The 20,619-nt window shown below is 55.7% G+C and overlaps 1 protein-coding gene across 2 annotated transcripts in view; it reads right to left on the bottom strand.

Moving 5' to 3' along the window:
- TRPM2 (transient receptor potential cation channel subfamily M member 2) overlaps positions 1-20,619 on the bottom strand; it is a 58,124-nt gene that overhangs the window by 6,782 nt on the left and 30,723 nt on the right. For both annotated transcript variants that reach the window (XR_014076754.1, XM_081570066.1), the window contains 19 exons: positions 20,296-20,398; positions 18,362-18,483; positions 17,837-18,166; positions 13,382-13,519; positions 12,062-12,191; positions 11,742-11,887; positions 10,768-10,880; positions 10,188-10,401; positions 8,323-8,441; positions 7,699-7,831; positions 7,046-7,217; positions 4,480-4,663; positions 3,244-3,425; positions 2,891-3,023; positions 2,121-2,208; positions 1,872-1,959; positions 1,109-1,266; positions 424-500; positions 138-239 (listed from right to left, as the gene is read on the bottom strand). Coding sequence is in view for 1 of the 2 variants with exons in the window: in XM_081570066.1 (XP_081426192.1) it covers positions 138-239; positions 424-500; positions 1,109-1,266; positions 1,872-1,959; positions 2,121-2,208; positions 2,891-3,023; positions 3,244-3,425; positions 4,480-4,663; positions 7,046-7,217; positions 7,699-7,831; positions 8,323-8,441; positions 10,188-10,401; positions 10,768-10,880; positions 11,742-11,887; positions 12,062-12,191; positions 13,382-13,519; positions 17,837-18,166; positions 18,362-18,483; positions 20,296-20,398 (2,732 nt within the window). In the remaining variant the exon portion in view is untranslated. The remainder of the gene's footprint in view (positions 1-137; positions 240-423; positions 501-1,108; positions 1,267-1,871; positions 1,960-2,120; positions 2,209-2,890; positions 3,024-3,243; positions 3,426-4,479; positions 4,664-7,045; positions 7,218-7,698; positions 7,832-8,322; positions 8,442-10,187; positions 10,402-10,767; positions 10,881-11,741; positions 11,888-12,061; positions 12,192-13,381; positions 13,520-17,836; positions 18,167-18,361; positions 18,484-20,295; positions 20,399-20,619) is intronic.

Here is a 20,619-nt window from a genome sequence, read left to right as displayed (position 1 = left end):
CCAAAGAGTCAGACACGACGGAGCAACTGAACAACAAATCAGAAAAATGCCAGCTTTGCTGGAGAGGAAGCCTGACTCCAGAAGGTAAACCAAAGAGGGGGCTGAGGAGGGCTGGAGAAGGGAGAGGGTACACTCACAGAGGGAGCCCGTCCCGCACTGTGTAGACTCCATGGAAGCTGCGCCGGTCCAGCGGTCCGTCCACCGTGTTGTAGCTGATCCTGGACAGAGGTTCCAGGGCACTGGAAGGAGAGGAGAGGTCGCATCCCCGATGGAGATGGCAGGAGGCAGAGTGGCCACAGTGACACTTCGTCCACCACGGGGGCTCCTCCCTGACCACAGGTGTCCCCAGCCAAATGCCTCCCAGCATGTCCCAGCCCCCATGGAGGATGGGGCACCCACCCAGGCAGGAAGCAGGGTACTCACTCCCCCACGGGGTCTACTAGGTCCTCGTCCTTCCTGTCGGCCGTGTAGAAGGGCGGGTTGTACATGAGGAACTCCGTCTGTGGGACACAGGGTCTCCTTGACTCAGATAGTCACTACCCCAGGCTGGCTGGCATGCAGGACAGCTGACCGCAGAGCCCTGGGAGCACCCACAGGGTGCGGAAGTCCAAGCTCAGCTGACCTGAGGACACACACACCTGGGCCAGCCGTGGTCAAGGGGAGTCTCCCCAGGCGGGAGGACGGGGGGCTAGGCTGAACTCCAGAGGGAAGAGTCCCCTGGCAGAGACTGGGGAGGAGTGACAGCCCGGGATGGGCCAGGAAAACCGGAGAGAAGGCCCGTGGCGTGGACACCCCCAGGCCTGCTCCTTCGCTCCCTCTCACTCTCCACCTCCAGCCTCCCCAGCACTCAGAAAGGGGGTAGGGGCTGTTCTCTGGGGATCGGGGCTTGAGACAAATGGGGCAGTAGGCCCTGTGGGATAGCAGCCCCAGTGTCCAGGTTCATGGCCCAGCTCCACCCCTCGGGTCTTGTGGACCACGCTTCCCTCTTCATCTGTCCCTCATGGCCCTTCAAGGCTGTGGTAGGCTCAGCCACCCTGGGGCCCAGACCACTCCCCCCAGGACACTGGGCCCCTGCAGCCTGGTGGGTGAGGCTGGGACAGGCACTCACCTCCCAGGGCACCTTCTCGTTGGGCACCGGGAATCGCAGGACAGAGCAACTCGGGTAGAGCAGGTGCCGGGCATTCACGTGGTAGGCGTCCTCTGGGTCCTCCGCCTTTGATCTGCTGTCCATCTCAGGGTCCCGCCCCACTGAGGCCTTCTGGGGTGCTGGGAATGGGGTCAGGGACAGGGCCACCTTCTGAGGTCCTTTTCCCCAAACTTCCGAGCCACCTCCACCTCCCTGAGCCCTGTTTGAACACCAGCCCCAAAGAGAGCACCCTCCCCAGGGTTCCCATCACTGCGGCCCAGGAGGACCGAGGCCTGGGCTCAGGCCCCCGTTGCCTGGGGCAGCTCCCAGCAGAGCTCTTGGTAATCAGCAGGATGCACAAGCCCTTCCAGAAGCGTGTCTGGCTGAGAGGACAGACGGCTCCTTTGGGGCCAGCAACAGCCCAGGAGGGTTGCTCGTGACCATTTTCTGGCCAGCTGCAAATCTGGGAGCAAAGACGTGTTTTCTGTCACCCAGTCAAAGTGACCAGGCCTCAGGTCTGCTGGACCTGATGCACATGGGGAGGTCAGGGGGCCTGGGCCAGGCTACCTTTGGGATTCCCCAGCCTGGTCAAGCCAGGCGACTTGGCCACGCTCAAGCCCATGTAGCTGTGGGGTGAGTCATGCACCCCAAGGTGCTGGGCCTGCTACTCTCCACCCCACAGACACCCAGACACAAAAGAGCACAGGTGGGTAGAGACCAGCGGCTGGCACAGCCACCCACTCACCCAGAGTGGGGACACCTTCTTCTGAGCCAAAGCCACTGTCCCTCAGGGTCTTCACAATCCAGTGCAACGCTGTGGCTGTCTGGGCCACCTGGAATGCACGTTCAAAGCAAGATTGGTCAATACGGGATGCATACGGGATGCCCAGCTCCCCACCCCCATCTCCCCCAGGCAGCCCTCCGACACCCGGGGCTTGGCCAGGAGGGCCGTAGGAACCGAGCCCAGAAACAGAGGTCCCAGCCTGCAGCCCACCTGCTCCTCCAGGGAGGCCAGTCTCTGCTCCACGGAGCCCGACTGCTTCAGACGTGCCATTTCCAGCAGGTCCACCATGGTATCCACCCTGCAAGAGGGCACAGCTGAGTCCCGCGGCCGGCCAGGGGTCTGGGCGTGGAGAGAGCCTGGTGCCCTTTGCAGGTGAGCAGCCTATCACATCCAGCAGCACAGGCTCCTTCAGCTCTAGTTTCAGGCTTCTTCCTCTTAATTTGACAGGATTTACACCCTATGGTTCCTTAGAGAATGAGCACCGCCTAGTGGCCCAGGGGGAAGACCTCGAAGCCCGTGATGCCCCAGGCTCACAGGACCATCCGACAGCCCCAGGGGCGGGGCTGGGCCGGAGGTGCAGGTGTGCAGAGCACACACACCTGGTTCCTCACCTCAATATGCCTACAGGCTGTCAGTCACAAACTCAGGAAGGACAGAGCAGCCTCTGGGCAGAGGAGGGAACACTGCCTCTGGCACCAGTGGGGACTCTGGAAGGGGGAGGGGACGCTGTTGTTTGGGAAATGTTTGCTGGTTTTGGTCTTAGTTTGCTACAATGTAGGAAGGAATTGCACCCAAGTGGGCCTATGTGTTCACAGTAAGAACACTTCCACAGCCAAGCATCCATCCAAACACCCTGGTCTTTTCCCCTGGCGTTTCTGAGCCGCCTTCTCCCAGAGCCTCCTGCTCCACAACAAATTGACAGACATTTCAGGGACCACAGGGCTGCAGCGTCAGCCCTGCCGAGATCCCCGGCCCCGTACTTGTTACTGATGTCCTGGATCTTCTGCTCCGGCCTCTGCTTCTGCTGGAACTGCTGTTCCTGCAGGTAGTTCTCCTTCAGGTAGGTCTCCCAGGACAGGAGGGCTGCCTCCTCGTTCTTTTCCAGCTTGTTCTCTGTCCGGGGAGGGGAGCCTCTGACCCACTGGGGGCCCCGCAGGGAGGGGCGGAGGAGCCCATCCACACCCAACCCCAGCGGGCTGTTGGGAGGCCGGGGGCCTGAGTGGACTGCACGTCCCCTCCCCCACCCCAAGCTTCCAGGACGCTCAGAGGAGCTGCACCCCGATCCCGGCTGCACCCCAGATACGGCTCTGGGGACCAGGGAGAGACAGCTTACTGAACTGCTTATGCCGCTTGGCAGGGATCTTCAGCACGACCCTCTTGATGAAGAGGTGCAGGTGGCTGAGGAGGATGAAGGGGGGCGGCGCGGGGGGCCTGCCCTGGTACTCCTCGATCAGGTCGTGGCGCTGGAACTTCCAGATCTGGTCCGTGTGCTCCTGCACCTGCTGGAAGGTGTAGCTGCAGGGGGCGGGGAGCACAGGTTACCGTGAGCACTGGTTATCAGGAACACGGGCCACGCAAGCTGGGTTATACACAACTGTGTCACTGCCTGAGTGTGCGCCATGACGGCCCACAAAGGCACACCAGGGAGGGCAACCCGGACACAGGAAAGGCAGCTGAGCACCCTGGGAGCCCAGATGAGAAGGAAGAAAGAAGACCTAGATTTTAAAGCCCACAAATCTCGCTAGAGAACAAAACAGACCCACATGTGTTGGGAGATGGATGGTGTCCAGCACTGGACCCTAAAAGGGTCTGATTCCCCCAAACCTGACAAACAGAAGGGACAGTGTCTTCAACAGGCTGACGTGCTCATTCTCCACACCCTGTGTCTCGTGTGGGTAGACGTCAACTGGCCCGAATCCCTGACAGAGGTCCTCGGAAGGAGGGACGGAGGCTGGGCTGGGCTAAGACACAGCCACTGCCCGCCGGGCCTCTGGCCTCTGTCTATCACAGCCCAGCACTGGGGCAGGGTCTCTCACTGTTCAGAGCACGTGGTAAATCAGACAGTGGCGACCTCATCACCCTAGCTGATGAAGAGAAGAGAAACAGTGCCCAAACTGGCCACGGGTCCCAGGGTCCCTTCTGCAGAGGCCGGGAGGGGCCTGAGGGGGTGGTGATGCCCTGAGCCACAGGGTCGACTTCCTGGGCACCACAGTCAGGGCTGGCCCTGTACGCCTGCTTCACATGGAGAGCAAAGACAGGCCGTCTCATATCACAGGATTCTTAACAAGTGTGACACGCACGCCTCCACCAGAGACAATCTCAGCCAAGTCGCTGCCCCACACCCACCTCCCTCTGCCGGGCTGGGAGGAGCGAGACTTCAGTGCCCCAGCCCATGGTCTCTGAGCACAGGGCCCGTGGGCTGTCCCCCAGCAGTAGTGCCCAGGTTAGACGCCACGGTCACCAGGTCAGCCCGGGCTGAGCCAGGTCCTGGGTCCCAGGCTCCACACCGTCCACACCACCCTGGGCGGGGGGCGGGCAGCGGGGTGTGCACCCTGCACGTAGCACTCACTTGAACATGGCAATGAGCAGGTTGAGCAGCAGGATGTTGGTGAAGAGCAGGTAGAGGCAGAGCAGGAGGACGGTCAGCCACTCGGGGAACACGGGCTCCTGCCGCGCCTGGTCGATCTCAGGGCACTTGGGCTTGTAGGGGTCCGTGCCATTGGGGCTGCACTGGTCTGGTCTGAAGTTGACACCTGTGTTGGCATGGAGGGGGCAAGTGAGTCCAGAAAGCCAAGTGGAGTCCCAGGGGCCCTCAGACAATGACCTCACCGGCCTGGACCCCCGCACATCTGGGTGACCTCAGCTGTCAGCTCAAGTCTGAGGGAAGCCCCGAGAGGGCCGACCGTCTACATCAAGCATCCTCGCGGGCAGGAAGTGCCGCTGCCAGGAAAGCCCGAGAACCAGACCTGTACTCCAGGTTGGCACATGCCTCCCTGGGATCCAGTCACCCCACCAGGGCACTTCCTGGGGGTGTGTCATCCACAGGAGGGACTGTGTCATCTAAGTCACAGGTCCTAACCCTGGGAGCAGAATGTGGCAGGAAAGAAGTCAAAGAGAAAATGAACAACTGTGGTAAAGAAAAGGGAGACATCAGAAAGGAAAAGTGCTGCAGAGGCAACATTTCTATATGGAACAGGTGATTGCAAACCAAAACACAGCTCTACATTTGCAGAAAAGTAAAGGATACATAATATTACAAAACATAACTATATACTCGGGGCATTTAAAAATCTGTAAGATAAGGGCTTCCCTGGTGGTCCAGTGGTTAGGAATCTGCCTTGCAATGCAGGGGACATGGGTTCAATCCCTGGTCCAGAAAGATTCCACATGCCTTGGGGCAACTAAGCTGGTGTGCTAAAACTACTGAAGCCCCCACACCCTAGAGCCCGTGCTCCACAACTAAGGAAGCCAACACAGTGAGAGGCCCACACACTGCAACTGGAGAGTAACCTCCTCTCATTGTATCTAGAGAAAGCCTCCTGCAGCAGTGAAGACCCAGCACAGCACTGAAGACCCAGCGTAGCCAAAATTAAATACTTAAAAAAAAAAAGACAGCCAGATTGGAAAGGAACAAGTACCTCTATTTCCAGATGACATGATCATAGCAAATCCCCCAGAAGGCAGTTAGTTATTAGGCAGTTAGTTATTAGAACTAATAACTAAAAAGTTATTAGTTCTAAAAACTACTAGAACGAATAAAGAAGTTCAGCAAGGTTTCAGAATACAAGTTCAATATACAAAATATTGTGTTTTTCTATACAGTAAAAAATCCAATTAATAAAACAATTCTACTTACAACAGCATGAAAAAGAATAAAAACATTTAGGAATAAATTTAACAAAAGAAGTACAACTTATATACTGAAAAATAAAATATTCTATGGAAAGAAATTAAAGATCTAAATAAGTGGAAGAAACCCCATGTTTATAATCAAAATCCTAGATATCTTTTTTGGAGAAACTGATTAGATTACCCGAAAATTCATGTGGACCCAAGGGACCCAGAGGCTAAAACAGTCGTGAAAAAAAGAACAAAGCTGAAGGACTCACACTTCCTATAAAGCTACACTGGCCAGGACCATGGTGCTGGCACCAGGATAGACACATAGATAATAGGAATAGACCAGATAAACCCTTTTGTTAACAGTCAACTGATTTCTGGGTCGGGAAGATCCCCTGGAGGAATTAAATATGGATACAGGTGACAATACAGATGACTTGAAAACATTACTCTGAGTAAAAGGCAAGACACAAAACTGAGTAAAAGAGGCAAGACACAAAAGACACATACATGTCAAGTGTCCAGAAAAGGCACATTCCACCCTGATGCTGGGAAAGAGTGAGGGCAGGAGAAGGGTGACAGAATATGGGATGGTTGATGGCATCATCGACTCGATGGACATGACTCTGAGCAAGCTCCGGGAGACAGTGAAGGACAGAGAAGCCTGGGGTGCTGCAGTTCACGGGGTCGCAACGAGTCCGACATGACTTTGCTATTGAACAACACCATCAACAGTAGAGACCGCAGACGACAGGTCACCTGCGGTTGGGGGGTGGGGGTGACTACTAAAGGGTATGGGGTGACTTTTGGGAGTGAGGTAAGCATTCTAAAATTAGATTTTGTAAATATGCTAAACACCATGGAAGTGGCCACTTTTTACAGGTGAGTTTTATGGTATGTGAATTAATCTCAATGAAGCCGTGACAGAGAACACACTCTATGTTCTCTCCACTCAGAAAAGGAAGACTTATGTCTGACCACAGTGGGAGGAACAGAAGGAATCAGGTGGCATTTAATGGGGGAGGGAGGTGTCAGCTGATGCCCCAGGCCACACCCCTGACCCACTTTGATCTCCCCGCAGCTGCAAGGTACAGCCCAGCTGAGGCCAGCTGATGCCTGTCCCACTCAACTGATGAGACCCCAAGTGCACCCATCTCTTTCATCAGGAGCCACGGCCCCTAGGCCGTGCTGAGCTAGTGGGATGTGTCCAGTCCTCCCTCCTCCCACTTCTGTGACCCTGGAGGATCCCCACAGGGTGGCACCTCCTTTTCCACGGCTGTCAGGGCCCCTCCTACCATCGATGTAGGTTGGGAGCTGCCCGAAGATGGTGAGATACGAGTGGTAGACAGCCCCCCGGAAGATCCACTCCACCCGCCTCTCGTTGTGGATGAGGATGGCCTGCTTGGCCACCCCGAAGGACACGACCCACACAGCCAGCAGGAAGAGGAAGAAGAAGACGTCCTTCATCTGTGGGAGGGGCACCAGTTGCAGCCACACCACCCACACTGCCCTGCCCACAGGAGGGTCCCCGAGTGCCCTGCAATGGACGAGACTCCATCAACCCTCACAGCATGGCTGCATGGAGCCAGGAGCTCCAGGGGATAGCCTAGAGGGGCGCTGGGCAACCCCATGAGGAGTAGGAAGGGTTGTGACCATGACCCAAGGAGGGGAGCAACAGGAGCTGTAACAGGGATCAGGAATGAGCTGTGGATATCAGGGAAGGCTGCCTGGAAGAGGCAACATACAGGCAAGACCCAAGACAGGCATGCTAGGGTGTGGAAGCAGAGTGGTGACTTGGGTTTCTGTGGGATGTGCTGTGCCCTGGGTCACCTCAGGCCCCCCTTACCATCCCATCCAGGGTGCTTCAGAGCCCCACTTACCATCTGCCCTGTGGTGCCTTGGGCCCCCACTTACCATCCACCCTGGGGTGCCTCAGGCCCCCCCTTACCATCCGCTTCACGATGATAATCTTGGGCCCCAGCGTCTTGCTGATGGTAAAGATGTGCATGAGCCGCAGGCAGAACATGGTGAAGTCCAGGGAGAGGATGACGCGCCCAGTGTAGAGCAGCGAAGGCATGAGTCTGCAGGGGAGCAGGGCCTCAGCTGGCCACTCCGGGCCTGGCCCCAGCCCCAATGTGACCCCAGACCCCAAAGCACTAAAACTGGGTGTAAGTTCAGGGGCAGAGCCTCCAGGAGGGTCCAGAAGCCCAGCCTCAGGCAGAGAAGCTGGGCCTTGTGGGCATCCTGGGAAGCAGCAGGCTGGCCCAGGCCCTCCTGCTCATGAAGGGGTCATGCAGGGCAGACACGTGGCCTTGACAGGCTGTGGAGATGTCAGGGCCCCCCGCTGAGATGTGAGCACTCCCACCAGACAGTTCCCCACGGTGACAGAGCCCACGTCTCTGCCCCAGCTCCTCCCTGTCCCTGCATGGGCCGGGCACCCTCGGCACAGACATGTCCAGAGAGGTGCTGAAACCATGAGGGGGCCCCAGCTCCCAGCCTCACCCCAGCCCAGCCCTGTGGGGGCTGCTCCCTTGATGGGACGGGAGGGCCACCAGGAGGGGAGGCCACGCACCGGCAGGTCAGCCCCGCAATGAAGAGCAGGATAGCGCACATGTCCAGCTTGTTCCAGAAGTCACTGAAGTACACGAGCACCGCCTTCCGCAGCCCGCTCCCGTCGGGGTCGTAGAAGAGCTGGAGGGGGCAGCAGGGACATGTGGGGCTGTGGGTCATCCTTCTCAGTTCCCCACCAGCAAACCCGGCATCACTTCCTGGGCAGCTGAGTCGGGGAGGGGCTGCTGGCAGGAGAGGTGGCCCCCGCTGAGCCCAGCTCCCCTCCCAAGAGGGGACCCCCACACTTTGCAGTGTCCTTCACAGGGGAGCCAGGGACTCACAAAGTCCATGACACCACTCAGTGATGTCACCCTTGGGGTGATAAGAGAGAGCTTCAAGCAAAAACCAATGCCTTGAGGGGGTTGGGTGGAGGAGGAGCAAGGGCAGGAGCGGCTGGTGGACCACAGGGCATACTTTCCGAGGGGCCTCGCCCAGCTCTCAGCGCCCATGTGGGGCTCACTGTGGACAGCACGGGGCCAAGGGCTCCAGGAGAAAGTGACCAAGCTCAGGGTGCTCCTGGGGGTAGGAGGGTCCGCAGGTGGAGTGAGAGTGAACTGCCTTCTGCTCCAGCTCAGAAGAGGTGAGACTGTGGAGGTGGAGGGACGCGTCCCCACTTGGCCTGCCCCACAGGAGTCCCCACACCCTCCTCTGGGTACTGGGTATGGCCAACCCAGCAACTGGGTGTGTAGCGCAGGTGGCCCCTTGGAAACAACAGGGTCCCCTCCCTGGCACCACCAGACAGACTCAGGGAGAAGGGTTCACGCTGTTCTGGGGCTGCCCCCGGTGAGGCTGGGGCTCAGAGAGGGGGGGCTCTGGACCCCTTGTGCAGAGTCTGGCTATGGGAGGCTGTGCAGCACGTGGAGAGAATGGGAGAGCCAGTGTGGCCCCAGGCCTGGCCTCCCACCCCTCACCTCCCTCCTGGAGATTCTGATGGCACCCCAGGGTCCCCGGGAGGCAGTGGTACCTACACATGTGAGCTAAGATGGCCTTGTCCTGGAGCTCTCCGCTGCCACGTTCGGAGAGCAGATGTGAATCTAAGCAGGTGTTTCTCAGAGGCAGGCCCCTCCCCACCCCAGCCCTGAGGGCCACGTTCACCAGCTGTCTCCAGGTACTGGCAGGTGGGGACAGAGTGGTGGGGACAAGCCGCAAGGATCCGTCTGGCCCTCTGCTCTGGGATGCGAGGGAGCCTCTGAGCCCAGAAGGGGTCTTTGTTCACCAGGTTGTCTAACAGGTGGACTCAGGGTGGGGTCTGGGCTAGCAGGGTCAGTTCTACCTCCAGGGGGGCTGGAGACTGAGGTGCCAGTCTCAGTGGGCAGCCAGCCTCCATGAGACACCCTGCCCACTGAGAGAGGAGACAGCAGGAGCCCCGTATCCAGAATCCTCAGAGGCTGTGTGAACCCCTCCCCTCGGCCGAAGTGACCCCCGGTGGCCTGGGGTCACCCACCTGTAAGCATGAGCTGGGGCTCTGGGGGTCCTTCTAGAGAATTATCAAACCCCAAGCTGGTCTCGGGACCTCCACACTTTTCAGTGTCCTTCACAGGGGAGCCAGGGACTCACAAAGTCCAGGACACCACTCAGTGATGTCACACTTGGGGTGATAAGAGAGAGCTTCAAGCAAAAACCAATGCCTTGAGGAGGTCGGTGGAGGGTGAGCGAGCGCAGGAGCAGCTGGCGGACCACAGGCCACACTTTCTCAGGGGCCTCGCCTAGCTCTCAGCGCCCACGTGGGGCTCCCTGTGGCCAAGGGCTCCATGAGAATGTGACCGAGCCCAGGGTGCTCCTGGGGGTGGGAGGGTCCGCGGGTGGAGTGGGAGCGGGCTAGCCTACCTGCCGCAGCTCCTCGCATACCAGGGAGAAGAGCCAGAGGTAGATGAGGTACTCGCAGCTGGAGGGCCGGGGCTGGAAGTCCACCATGAGCACATAGGCAAACAGGCACAGGAAGGCGAAGTAGGACAGGATGTTCATGTGGAAGACAACCACAGGCGCGTTGAAGAAGGCGCAGACGCGGGCCAGGCCCCCCTCTGCCTGCAGCCGCCGGTTCCTGCGGAAGACGTGGGCAGGGGAGACCACGGCCGTGAGGGGCCAGCTCAGCCACAGGTCACAGCACAGAAGGGAGGCCCAGGACTCGTGGCTGGCCACCCACCCTGCACGCATGGCTATGGTGGGGACTCGGCCAGACGGCCCTGCAAAGAGGTCCCCAAAGGGCCCTTGGGTTCCTTTAGGACTACCACAAAATCCTCAGGCCATGGTGGGACTCGCCCCTGGTGGATACTGGGCAATGGCAGTTCTCCCCAGTGTGAATCCCCTCCATCCTGGGACCGGTAGCAGCAGTGAAGACCCCCAAAGGGGGCATTTGGGAAGGAAGGTCTGGCTCCAAGCCCCAGCGGCCCCGCAGCCGGGCCGGCACCTGAAGGAGACGAGGCCGGTGTACAGCAGTGGGAAGACCAGCATGCAAAGCACCACGCGCCAGAGCCCATTGTCTACGCCGAGCTGGCCCCACCACACCTTGGTCAGGAAGGCCTGCGGACAGAGGGTGGGTTTCAGGGCAATGGGCCCCCCACCCGCCCTGACCCTGTGCTCCCCGAGACTCCCGAGGAGGAGCTACTCTGCAGGCTCAAGCACGGCGCTCTGCCAGGCCCACAGGTGACACGATGGGCAGTGCAGTGGGCAGCTCCAGTCTGGCCCTGAGTCTGCCAGACCAGGAAGAGGCTCTGGGGGCAGGGCCAGGCTCTCCCAGAGCAGAAAGTGGGGCTCAAACCCAGAGCTGGGCTCTGTCCCCCTGCCCCACTCTCACCAGCTGGTCCCCTGGGCTCTCCCTGGGGGTGGGCAATGTGGGCAAAACTCCTCCCCACCAAGCCCCTGGGATCCAGAATGGCCAGCTCAGGATGGTGCTGTGGATGTGGTGACAGGATGAGGCTGTGCTCCAAGGAAGCGCCAGGGCTCTGAGGGGCCCCCTGGTGCACTACACGTGTCGTGTCACCAAGGTAACGCCAGAGCGTCATGCACTTGCTGCTCCAGGAGGATGCCCCGCCGCCTCCATGTATCTGTCCTGAGACCCCAGGTAGCAGGGGTCGGGGGAGCTGAGGCCTGGCCCTGGAGGCCTGTTGGGGGCTCCCAGGTAGGGCCATCCATCCCGTGCGGAGGTGAGCCACCGCCTTCACAACTAACCACCCGCTGTCACTCAGCATTGGCTCTCTCCTCGGCAAACAGTGAGGGGAGGGTGTGCCTGTCTGCAGCAGGTGACCAATGGCCAGGGCCATCCCTAGGTCCCCACAAGATCCGACATGGTGACCTCCTGTGCTGTCCACGTGCACAGGAGGCTGCATCCGCTCCTGCAGCACCAAGGCAGGTATTTCTGGAAGGAGGCCCCCAGAACGTCACCTGGATGCCCCCGTGAGACACGAACTTCATGTCCTTGGCCTCCAGGGCCAGCTGCAGGCAGGTGGTCTTGCCCCAGGCCTCCGACACGCGGACCAGCAGCTTCTGAGCCCTCTCCTCATCCTTCCGGTAGCACTCAGTGAAGACCCCTGGATGGAAGAAGGTCTTGTCACAGCAGCCGGATCCTCACCAGGGGGAGCTGCGGACTGTGGTGGAGTGCACCCCCTCCAGATGGCATAGTGTGAACAGGGAGGGGGTGAGGGCCCCAGGGTCACCCATGAGGAGCCGGGCCCGGGTCTGAGGCTGTGGCCCCAGAAGCTCACCAATGGCTCTCTGCTCATACTCATCCGCGAGCACCAGCATCTCCTCCAAGCTGTCCGTGTCCTCCTCCTCCTTGGACAACTCCTTCAGTATCTTGCTGCAGGCCAAGGCTGCCGCAATGCAGTCCTGGCTCTGGGTACCCAGGGGAGCCACCGTGAGGCTCCAGATGGTCCTGCCCCAGGACCCCCAACAAGCTGCCGCCCAGGCTGATGAGAGCAGAGGCCCCGAGACAGCACAGGCTGCAGGGCGAGATCTCAGGGTGGCTCCTTCCACATAAACCTCTGGGCTCACCCCAGGCCACATGCAAGCCTTGCTGGCAGTCAGTCTCCTGCACAGGCCAGGCAGGCCCCTTGCTCCCCAAGAACACAGACTGGACACAGGCACTCAAACAGCCCTGCTGGCACAAGGCCCAGAGCTCTCGAGGCATCTGGTCAACCCCACGCAAGGAGCACCCCAAAGAGGAGAAATGGGGACCTGGCCGTCACATGGCCCTATCCAAGGCCAGAGGCCTCACCTCGGTGGCACCCCCAGTCCCAGGCACCTGAGAGGGGCCAAGAGAATCTCACAGGAGGCTCTTGATACTCAGCCCAGAGGCCCTGGGTCTGAGGGCAGCACTGGCCCGGGTGAGGGGTTGGCGTCAGAGCCTGGAAACCTGAGTTTGGTTTTTCTGGCCAATAAGCCCCACCAGGCATACTCGAGGCCACAGTCGGGCCGGCTCTGTCACTCACCCCCTTCCCCCAAGCGCCTTGGGAGAGGGCACACCTCCCAGAACCTTGGTGAGGGGGCGTCACCAGGGCCTCTTTCAGGACCCTGAGGGAGCCGGCTCTGAGAGCAACCTGGAAATGCTGGCTCAGAAAAGCAAGGCCTCTCTGAGAAAAATTATTAAACTTTGCTTTCCTGTTAAGAGGAAAGTCAGCTTGAAATAAAGGAAAACCATGCAGGGAGTCATGGCCTGCAGTGTTCCGCTTCTTAGGGAGCCGCCTAGCCAGTCCCCACCGTGGGTGATAAAGCCCCATGTGGGCCCCGTGACCAGGAGCTGCCTGGCCAGTCCCCTTCATTGGCGATGAAGCCACACTCAGGCCCAGTGACCAGGAGCCACCTGGCTCACTGGTGTGAGTTCCCAGACAGCCCAGCAACATCCTGGGGCGGCGGCATCTGGGAAGCACCCATCTTAGTAACAGATCATGCCTGAGCCCCCCAACCATCAATGGGAGGAGAAGTGGCCCCTCCAGGGATGGAACGTGCCTACAGAGTCCACTGACCCAGGCAGCCACAGGGCTAGAGCCCTGTCACTGGTCCACCAATAATTGCAGTTTGCTGACCTGAGCCCAGATGATTTCTGCCAGCTCCCGACGGTTCTGCACGATGGCCCAAATGAGAAGATCACGGACCGGATCTATGGTGAAGGTAGCTTGGCCTGATGAACGCTTGTACGAGGACCGGAGACTCACTCCCTGCACCTGTGAGCAGTGGACAGTCAGCTCCCCCACCTGGGGGGGACACCTGTTGAGGGTGCAGGACCTGAGCTCGGCCCCACTATTCTTGGAGAACGAGCCCTGAAAGCCACTTTTCCAACAACACTCAGGTAGTTCTCATGCACACTCACGCATACTGGGGTTTCTTAAGCAGCACTCTGGAGACATGAAGAAACACCCAAAAGTGCAATGCTCAGTTACCACCCACATCATTTGTAAACCCCTGCTACTCGCCAGGCATCCCAATGTTCCTTAGTCTTATGTGATGGCATCAAAGTTGTTTTCTATGAAGTAAAATTCTAAGACAGTCTGTTAATAGATTCATGCTGTGACCTCTTCAAGGGAACCTGCAGTGTCTCCTACAGAGAAGACCATCAAGAAAGACCAGACAGACAGAGACACATGTGAGTGGGAGGGCTCTGGCCCCAGACACACTCAGTCTACAGTGACATAGTCTACAGTGATTCCAGGCTTCCTGGCCCATCTGTAAATAAACACATCCTCAGACAGTCTGGATGCAATTCCCAGAGAACACGTTTCCCACATCACACACAAAACCACACTTTAAGTGATTTCAGAAATTGTCTGAAGCCTCATCTTTATGAAAAAAAAAGAAAGAAAAATTAATTCATCTTCTTAAATTACAGACATGGTTCAATACAAGCTTCCACTTGGGACTGTCATAAACACTTTCCAACTCAGTTCAGCTCAGTTCAGTCGCTCAGTCATGTCCGACTCTTTGTGGCCCCATGAATTGCAGCACGCCAGGCCTCTCTGTCCATCACCAACTCCCGGAGTCTACCCAAACCCATGTCCATCAAGTCGGTGATGTCATCCAACCATCTCATCCTCTGTCGTCCCCTTCTCCTCCCGCCCCCAATCCTACCCAGCATTAGGGTCTTTTCCAATGAGTCAACCCTTCACATGAGGTGGCCAAAGTATTGGAGTCTCAGCTTCAACATCAGACCTTCCAATGAACACCCAGGATTGATCTCTTTCAGGATGGATTGATTGGATCTCCTTGCAGTCCAAGGGACTCTCAAGAGTCTTCTCCAACACCACAGTTCAAAAGCATCAATTCTTCGGCGCTCAGCTTTCTTCACCGTCCAACCCTCACATCGATACTTGACCACTGGAAAAACCATAGCTTTGACTAGATGGACTTTTGTTGGCAAAGTAATGTCTCTGCTTTTAAATATGCTAGCTAGGTTGGCCATAACCTTCCTTCCAAGGAGGAAGCGTCTTTTAATTTCATGGCTGCAATCACCATCAGCAGTTATTTTGGAGCCCCAAAAAATAAAGTCTGACACTGTTTCCACTGTTTCCCCATCTATTTCCCATGAAGTCATGGGACCAGATGCCATGATCTTAGTTTTCTGAACGTTGAGCTTTAAGCCAACTTTTTCACTCTCCTCTTTCACTTTCATCAAGAGGCTCTTTAGTTCTTCTTCACTTTCTGCCATAAGGGTGGTGTCATCTGCATATCTGAGGTTATTGATATTTCTCCCAGCAATCTTGATTCCAGCTTGTGTTTCTTCCAGCCCAGCGTTTCTCATGATGTACTCTGCATATAAGTTGAATAAGCAGGGTGACAATATACAGCCTTGATGTACTCCTTTTCCTATTTGGAACCAGTCTGTTGTTCCATGTCCAGTTCTAACTGGCATCTTAAATATACTGGAATCAAGAAAACTAGCACCATGAATGTACAAAACCAAGCCACAGCTGCTTCAGTCTCAGGGGTTGGGCACAGCTCAATAGGACAATGGACAGATTTGCAAGCCTGAAGGAAGTACATAATTTTCTAGCAGGAAAAAAACAAAACCACTGTGATCTTAGAAGAGACAGAAAACCTAAACATCAGGACCATCAGGAAAGAAAAATAGAAAGTTATCAGAGTTACTACCCAAAAAGGCACTGGGCTCTGCTGGACTCCCAGGGGAGTCTGCCAAGCGTGTAAGAGGCAGCGAACTCCAGCCACACAAACTGTCCCAGGGCAGAGAAAGAAGAAACTCTTCCCAATGTTTTTACAAAGCTAATGTAAAATTGATACCAGAACCTGACATATACAACTCTCCCCAAATAAAACTACAATTAAAGACAACATGCTTATGCGCTAAGTCCTTTCTTTCAGTCTTGTCTGATTCTTCGCGACCCCATGAACTGTAGCCTGCCAGGCTCCTCTGTCCATGGGATTTCCCAGGCAAGAATACTAGAGTGGGTTCCCATGCCCTCCTCCAGGGGATCTTCTAGATACAGGGGTTGAACCAATCAATGCCTCTTACATTTCCTGCTTTGGCAGGTGGGTTCTTTACCACTAGTACCACTGCTGCTGCTGCTGCTAAGTCGCTTCAGTCGTGTTCGACTCTGTGCGACCCCATAGACAGCAGCCCACCAGGCTCCACCGTCCCTGGGATTCTCCAGGCAAGAACACTGGAGTGGGTTGCCATTTCCTTCTCCAGTGCATGAAAGTGAAAAGTGAAAGTGAAGCTGCTCACTGGTGTCCGACTCTTAGCGACCCCATGGGCTGCAGCCTACCAGGCTCCTCCGTCCATGGGATTTTCCAGGCAAGAGTACTAGAGTGGGTTGCCATTGCCAATGCAAACTACTAAAAATGTTGGGAATCCAGCATCAGATTAAATACATGTTACTCTGAAAACAAGTTGAGAGTCAAAATAGGGATAAAAAATAATAGTGACTTATAATTCACCAAATTCATATGTCAAAGAAGAGCATTTCAACTTCTCAGAAGGCATCTGACAAAGTTCAGCCCTGAGGTGTCATTTGTAAAACCTTATTGAATCTTGAGAGGAGTTTCACTCACATAAATATACCACAGATGCCAGCATTACACTTAATGCTTGGAAACTGCAAGATCCCCATCAAACACAGATTCAGACTAGAAAACCCTTCCTCCTATTATTGCCATGTGCATCTCACGCAGACACAGATGAGCTATGCCGACCTGGCCACAGAAACACCAATGGTGTGAGCAGGGCTCAGGGGAAGGGGCACAGGGGACAGCATTTTCCCACGTAATTTTTTGTACTGCTGGAAGTTTTTAGAAAGGGAGCTCCTGGACTGAATTGTGTCCACCACTTTCATATGCTGAAGCCCCAACCCTAGTGTGACTGTATTTGGAGATAAGACTTTACACATGAGCTGGATGAAACGCAAGCTGGAATCAAGACTGCTGGGAGAAATATCAACAACCTCAGATATGCAGATGACACCACCCTTATGGCAGAAAGAGAAGAACTAAAGAGCCTCTTGATGAAGGTGAAAGAGGAGAGTGAAAAAGCTGGCTTAAAACCCAACATTCAAAAAACTAGGATCATGGCATCTGGTCCCATCACTTCATGGCAAATAGATAGTTTAATAATGGAAACAGTGACAGACTTTATTTTCTTGGGCTCCGAAATCACTACAGACAGTGACTGCAGCCATAAAATTAAAAGATGCTTGCTTCTTGGAAGAAAAGCTATGACAAACCTAGACAGCTTACTAAAAAGCAGAGACATTACTTTGCCGACAAAGGTACATATAGTCAAAGCTATGGTTTTTTCGAGTAGTATGGATGTGAGAGTTGGACCATAAAGAAGATCGAGTGCCAAAGGATTGATGCTTTTGAACTGTGGTGTTGAAGACTCTTGAGAGTTCACTGGACCGCAAGGAGATCAAACCAGTCAATCCTAAAGGAAATCAGTCCTGAATATTCATTAGAACTGAAACTCCAATACTTTGGCCACCTGATATGAAGAGCCAACTCATTGGAAAGACCCTGCTGCTGCAAAAGATTGAGGATGGTAGGAGAAGGGGATGACAGAGGACAAGATTGTTGGATGGTATCATCGACTCAACGGACAGGAGTTTGAGCAAGCTCCAAGAGATGGTGAAGGACAGGGAAGCCTGGTGTGCTGCAGTCCATGGGATCGCAAAGAATTGGACACAACTGAGTGACTGAACAACAACTTTATGCACATGATTAAGGTTAAGGGAGGCCATAGAAGTGGGCCCTGATCCAACAGGATCCTGGCCCTAGGGTGCCTAGGAGAAAAGGAAGCCATACCGGATGCCCTGAGGATGGAGCCATAAAGTGCTCGGTCCTCTGCAGGCCAGGAGGAGAGGCCTCACCAGAAGCTCACCTATCAGCACCAAGACCTTGACTTCCAGCCTCCAGAGAAGGGAAAAGAAGATGCCTGCCATGTAACCTGCCCCATCTGTGTTATGACAGCGAGAGCCAACTTTCCCAATAGCAATAAAAGCTCGTGTTTCAGAGCTCCAAAGCTGGCCAGCACTCACATTGATTTTGATGATGGGCATCGGCAGCTGCCGGTCGCTGGAGCGGGGCCGGGAGTACAGTGGCTGTGTGGAGTCCCCGAGGAGCTCCCGCAGCACCTGGGCCACGTGGTGCAGGAGCACGCTGGGGTCCAGGCACTCAGGCTCCCCAGCAAGCACCTTGCGCAGCTTGTAGTGGAACAGGCAAGTGGGCTCCAGGTTCCGGTACAGGTAGAACAGTGTGGCCCGGGAGACGAACTCCTTCAGCTGCACCCCGTTCTCCAGGAAGAGCTTCACAAACTTGGGCTTGTTGGTGATGAGGGCGGCCACCATCATAGGGTACAGCTCTGAGGGCTGAGAGGGGGCCATGGGGGCCATGTACTTGGTCATCAGCCTTCAGGCCCCGATCTTGGTACCCCTCAAGATAAGGATTCCGTCGTCTCCCATTTCAGGAGGAGGAGACATGCCGGTGACCCTCACCAAGGACAGGGCCAGAGTCTGGACAAGCCCCAGCAAGCCCCTCCCCAGAGCAGCCCCCGGCAGTCTCACCTTCCACTGCCTCTCATCGGTGAAGATCTCACTCTGGGCAATGTCCACGCGGTTCCACGCCACCGCCAGCTTCAGCTGGTGGTCCCAGTTCTCATGGCCAAAGTGGTCGAGGCTCCGAGAAGCTATAGGTAGAAGAACATGCACTGGGGACTTCAATCTGGGCTTCAGAACCACTTCAAAGCCCAAGAAAATCAGGGTGGGGTCAGCAAACCGTCTCCATTATTTCAATTGAATAAATAAGGTGTTCAGTCATGAACCACACCATCCCCCACCATGCACATGCCTTCATACAATCACTTTTCCTTTCAGGGTACCATCAGACCATCTTTGCATTTCCGTCTCCACTCTTGCTTACCCCAGCCCCTAGCCCTGGCCCCAGGTCCTGCTCAAGCCCCCCACCCTAAGTTTAAAGGAGACACGGTTCTCTGGAAGGCAGGCACTTTAACATTCACTTTCAAAACTTAGACCACGAAAGCCATCACATGTCCTTCTTTGCCTTGTTTGCAGAACCACCACCTCACCCAGGTTCTCAGTGCAACTATTTGCTCAACTAATTTCTGCTCTTTCTGGACTAACCTTTTAAAACATGGGTTGTTATTTAGGGAAGAAGAAAAAAGAACTCTGACCCTTACCTCACAACACACACAAAAAGTAACCTAAGATGAATCACAAACCTACACGTAAAGGCTGTGGCTATGGAAGAAAGCATTTGCAACTGCAGGAAAGGAAATGATTTCTTGGGATGTGAAGGAAATCTTGGGATGAAGGAAAAAAATTGGTAGACTAAAATGTTACCAATAAGCTTTCTTTAGGACTTCCCTGGTGGTCCAGCGGTTAAGACTTCAAACTTCCACTGCAGGGGTTGTGGCTTTGATCCCAGTTGGGGAACTAAGATCCCACAGGCCATCCGATGTGGTAAAAAAAATGAATAGCTACATGTATATCCCTTCTGCTCCCTAAAGATATCTTGGAGGACATATAAAAGCAGACCATGAACCAAGAGAAAACATCCCAGCATATAGGTCCAACACAGGATTTGCACAAGGATATACCAAGAACTCTTAAACCTCCACAAAAAAGACAAATAACCAATTAAACATGGACAAAAGACCTGACAGACACTTCATCAAGATGAAATGCAAACGGCCAACAAGCCCAGAGACACAAATTCAAACCACACAGCTATCTGGCTTCACACCCACCAGGAGGGCTACAGCTTCAAGGACTGACAGGACCAAGTGTGGGTGAGGGTGCAGAGCAGCCTGGACCCCCATGGTGTGGGGACGGGTGCACAGAGACAGAGTGAACCATGAACCCGGCCCGCTCTGCCATTGCTGCTGGCCTGGGGCCTGCCTCCCTCCAGGGTGAGGGCCATTCAGCCCAGAACAAATGCTTCTGGGCACCAGGGATGTCATGAGCAGGTCCATGCCGGCAGAAAGGACAGGGAAGCATGGGTCTCACCCCAGAAGTGGGAGAGGAAGGAAGAGTGAAGTGTGGGTCCCCGGAGAACAGGCAGAAGTCAGACTAAGGAGTGGAAGTTGGCCAAGAGCTCTACTGGTCTCGCGGATGCCTAAGTTTGGAGTCTCCCCTGCATTTGGACTCTGTCACTGGAGGCACAGGAGTTAGACAGGAGACAGGAGCAGACTTCCGAGGCTCTTTCTTCCTACCCCAGAATTTTACGAGGAACTGTGATGACCATGAAGGGATAAATCAGTACAGGCTGCACTCAGATTTCAGGTAAGAAGGTGAGTTGAGAAAGGTGCCTACACCCCAACATCAGTGACTGGCACTACCTGCCCAGGGAGAGCATGAGGTGGGCCTGGTGAGGTCCAGCTGCTCTCTGACCAGCATGTCTGCCCATGCGTGGTATTGTTGGCTCCTCTGGACTAGGACTCTGGCTCCTCCCCAACATCTCTGCCTCGCCTGACCCTCACCTTTCAGCAAGGCCTGCAGGATGGCCACATCCACGTCCTGCTGGCCATCCTTGCCTTCCCGGAACACAGTGAGCAGCTGCCGCCTCCGGACGATGTCTTGAATCTGCAACAGGCATTTCCCGCATGAGGTTCCCCTGCCTCTTCAAAGGGTACCTGCAGAAACAAGGCCCCGGACGCAGAACCGGAGCCCCAGGCAGGAATCCCGCCTGCTGTGTGGCCAGCGCCACCACCTCACCCCCACGCCCAGACGGTGATGAAGATGAAGATGTGTGAGGACCAAACACATGGTGTTTTCGAGTGGCCTTTGGGGTAGAATCTCCACCT

Source organism: Giraffa tippelskirchi, chromosome 2 (assembly GCF_054371585.1).
Source record: "Giraffa tippelskirchi isolate mGirTip1 chromosome 2, T2T-mGirTip1v1.2.pri, whole genome shotgun sequence".
Classification (NCBI taxonomy): Eukaryota; Metazoa; Chordata; class Mammalia; order Artiodactyla; family Giraffidae; genus Giraffa; species Giraffa tippelskirchi.
Note: the sequence above shows the minus strand (reverse complement) of the source record. Positions and strands in the feature narration are given on the sequence as shown.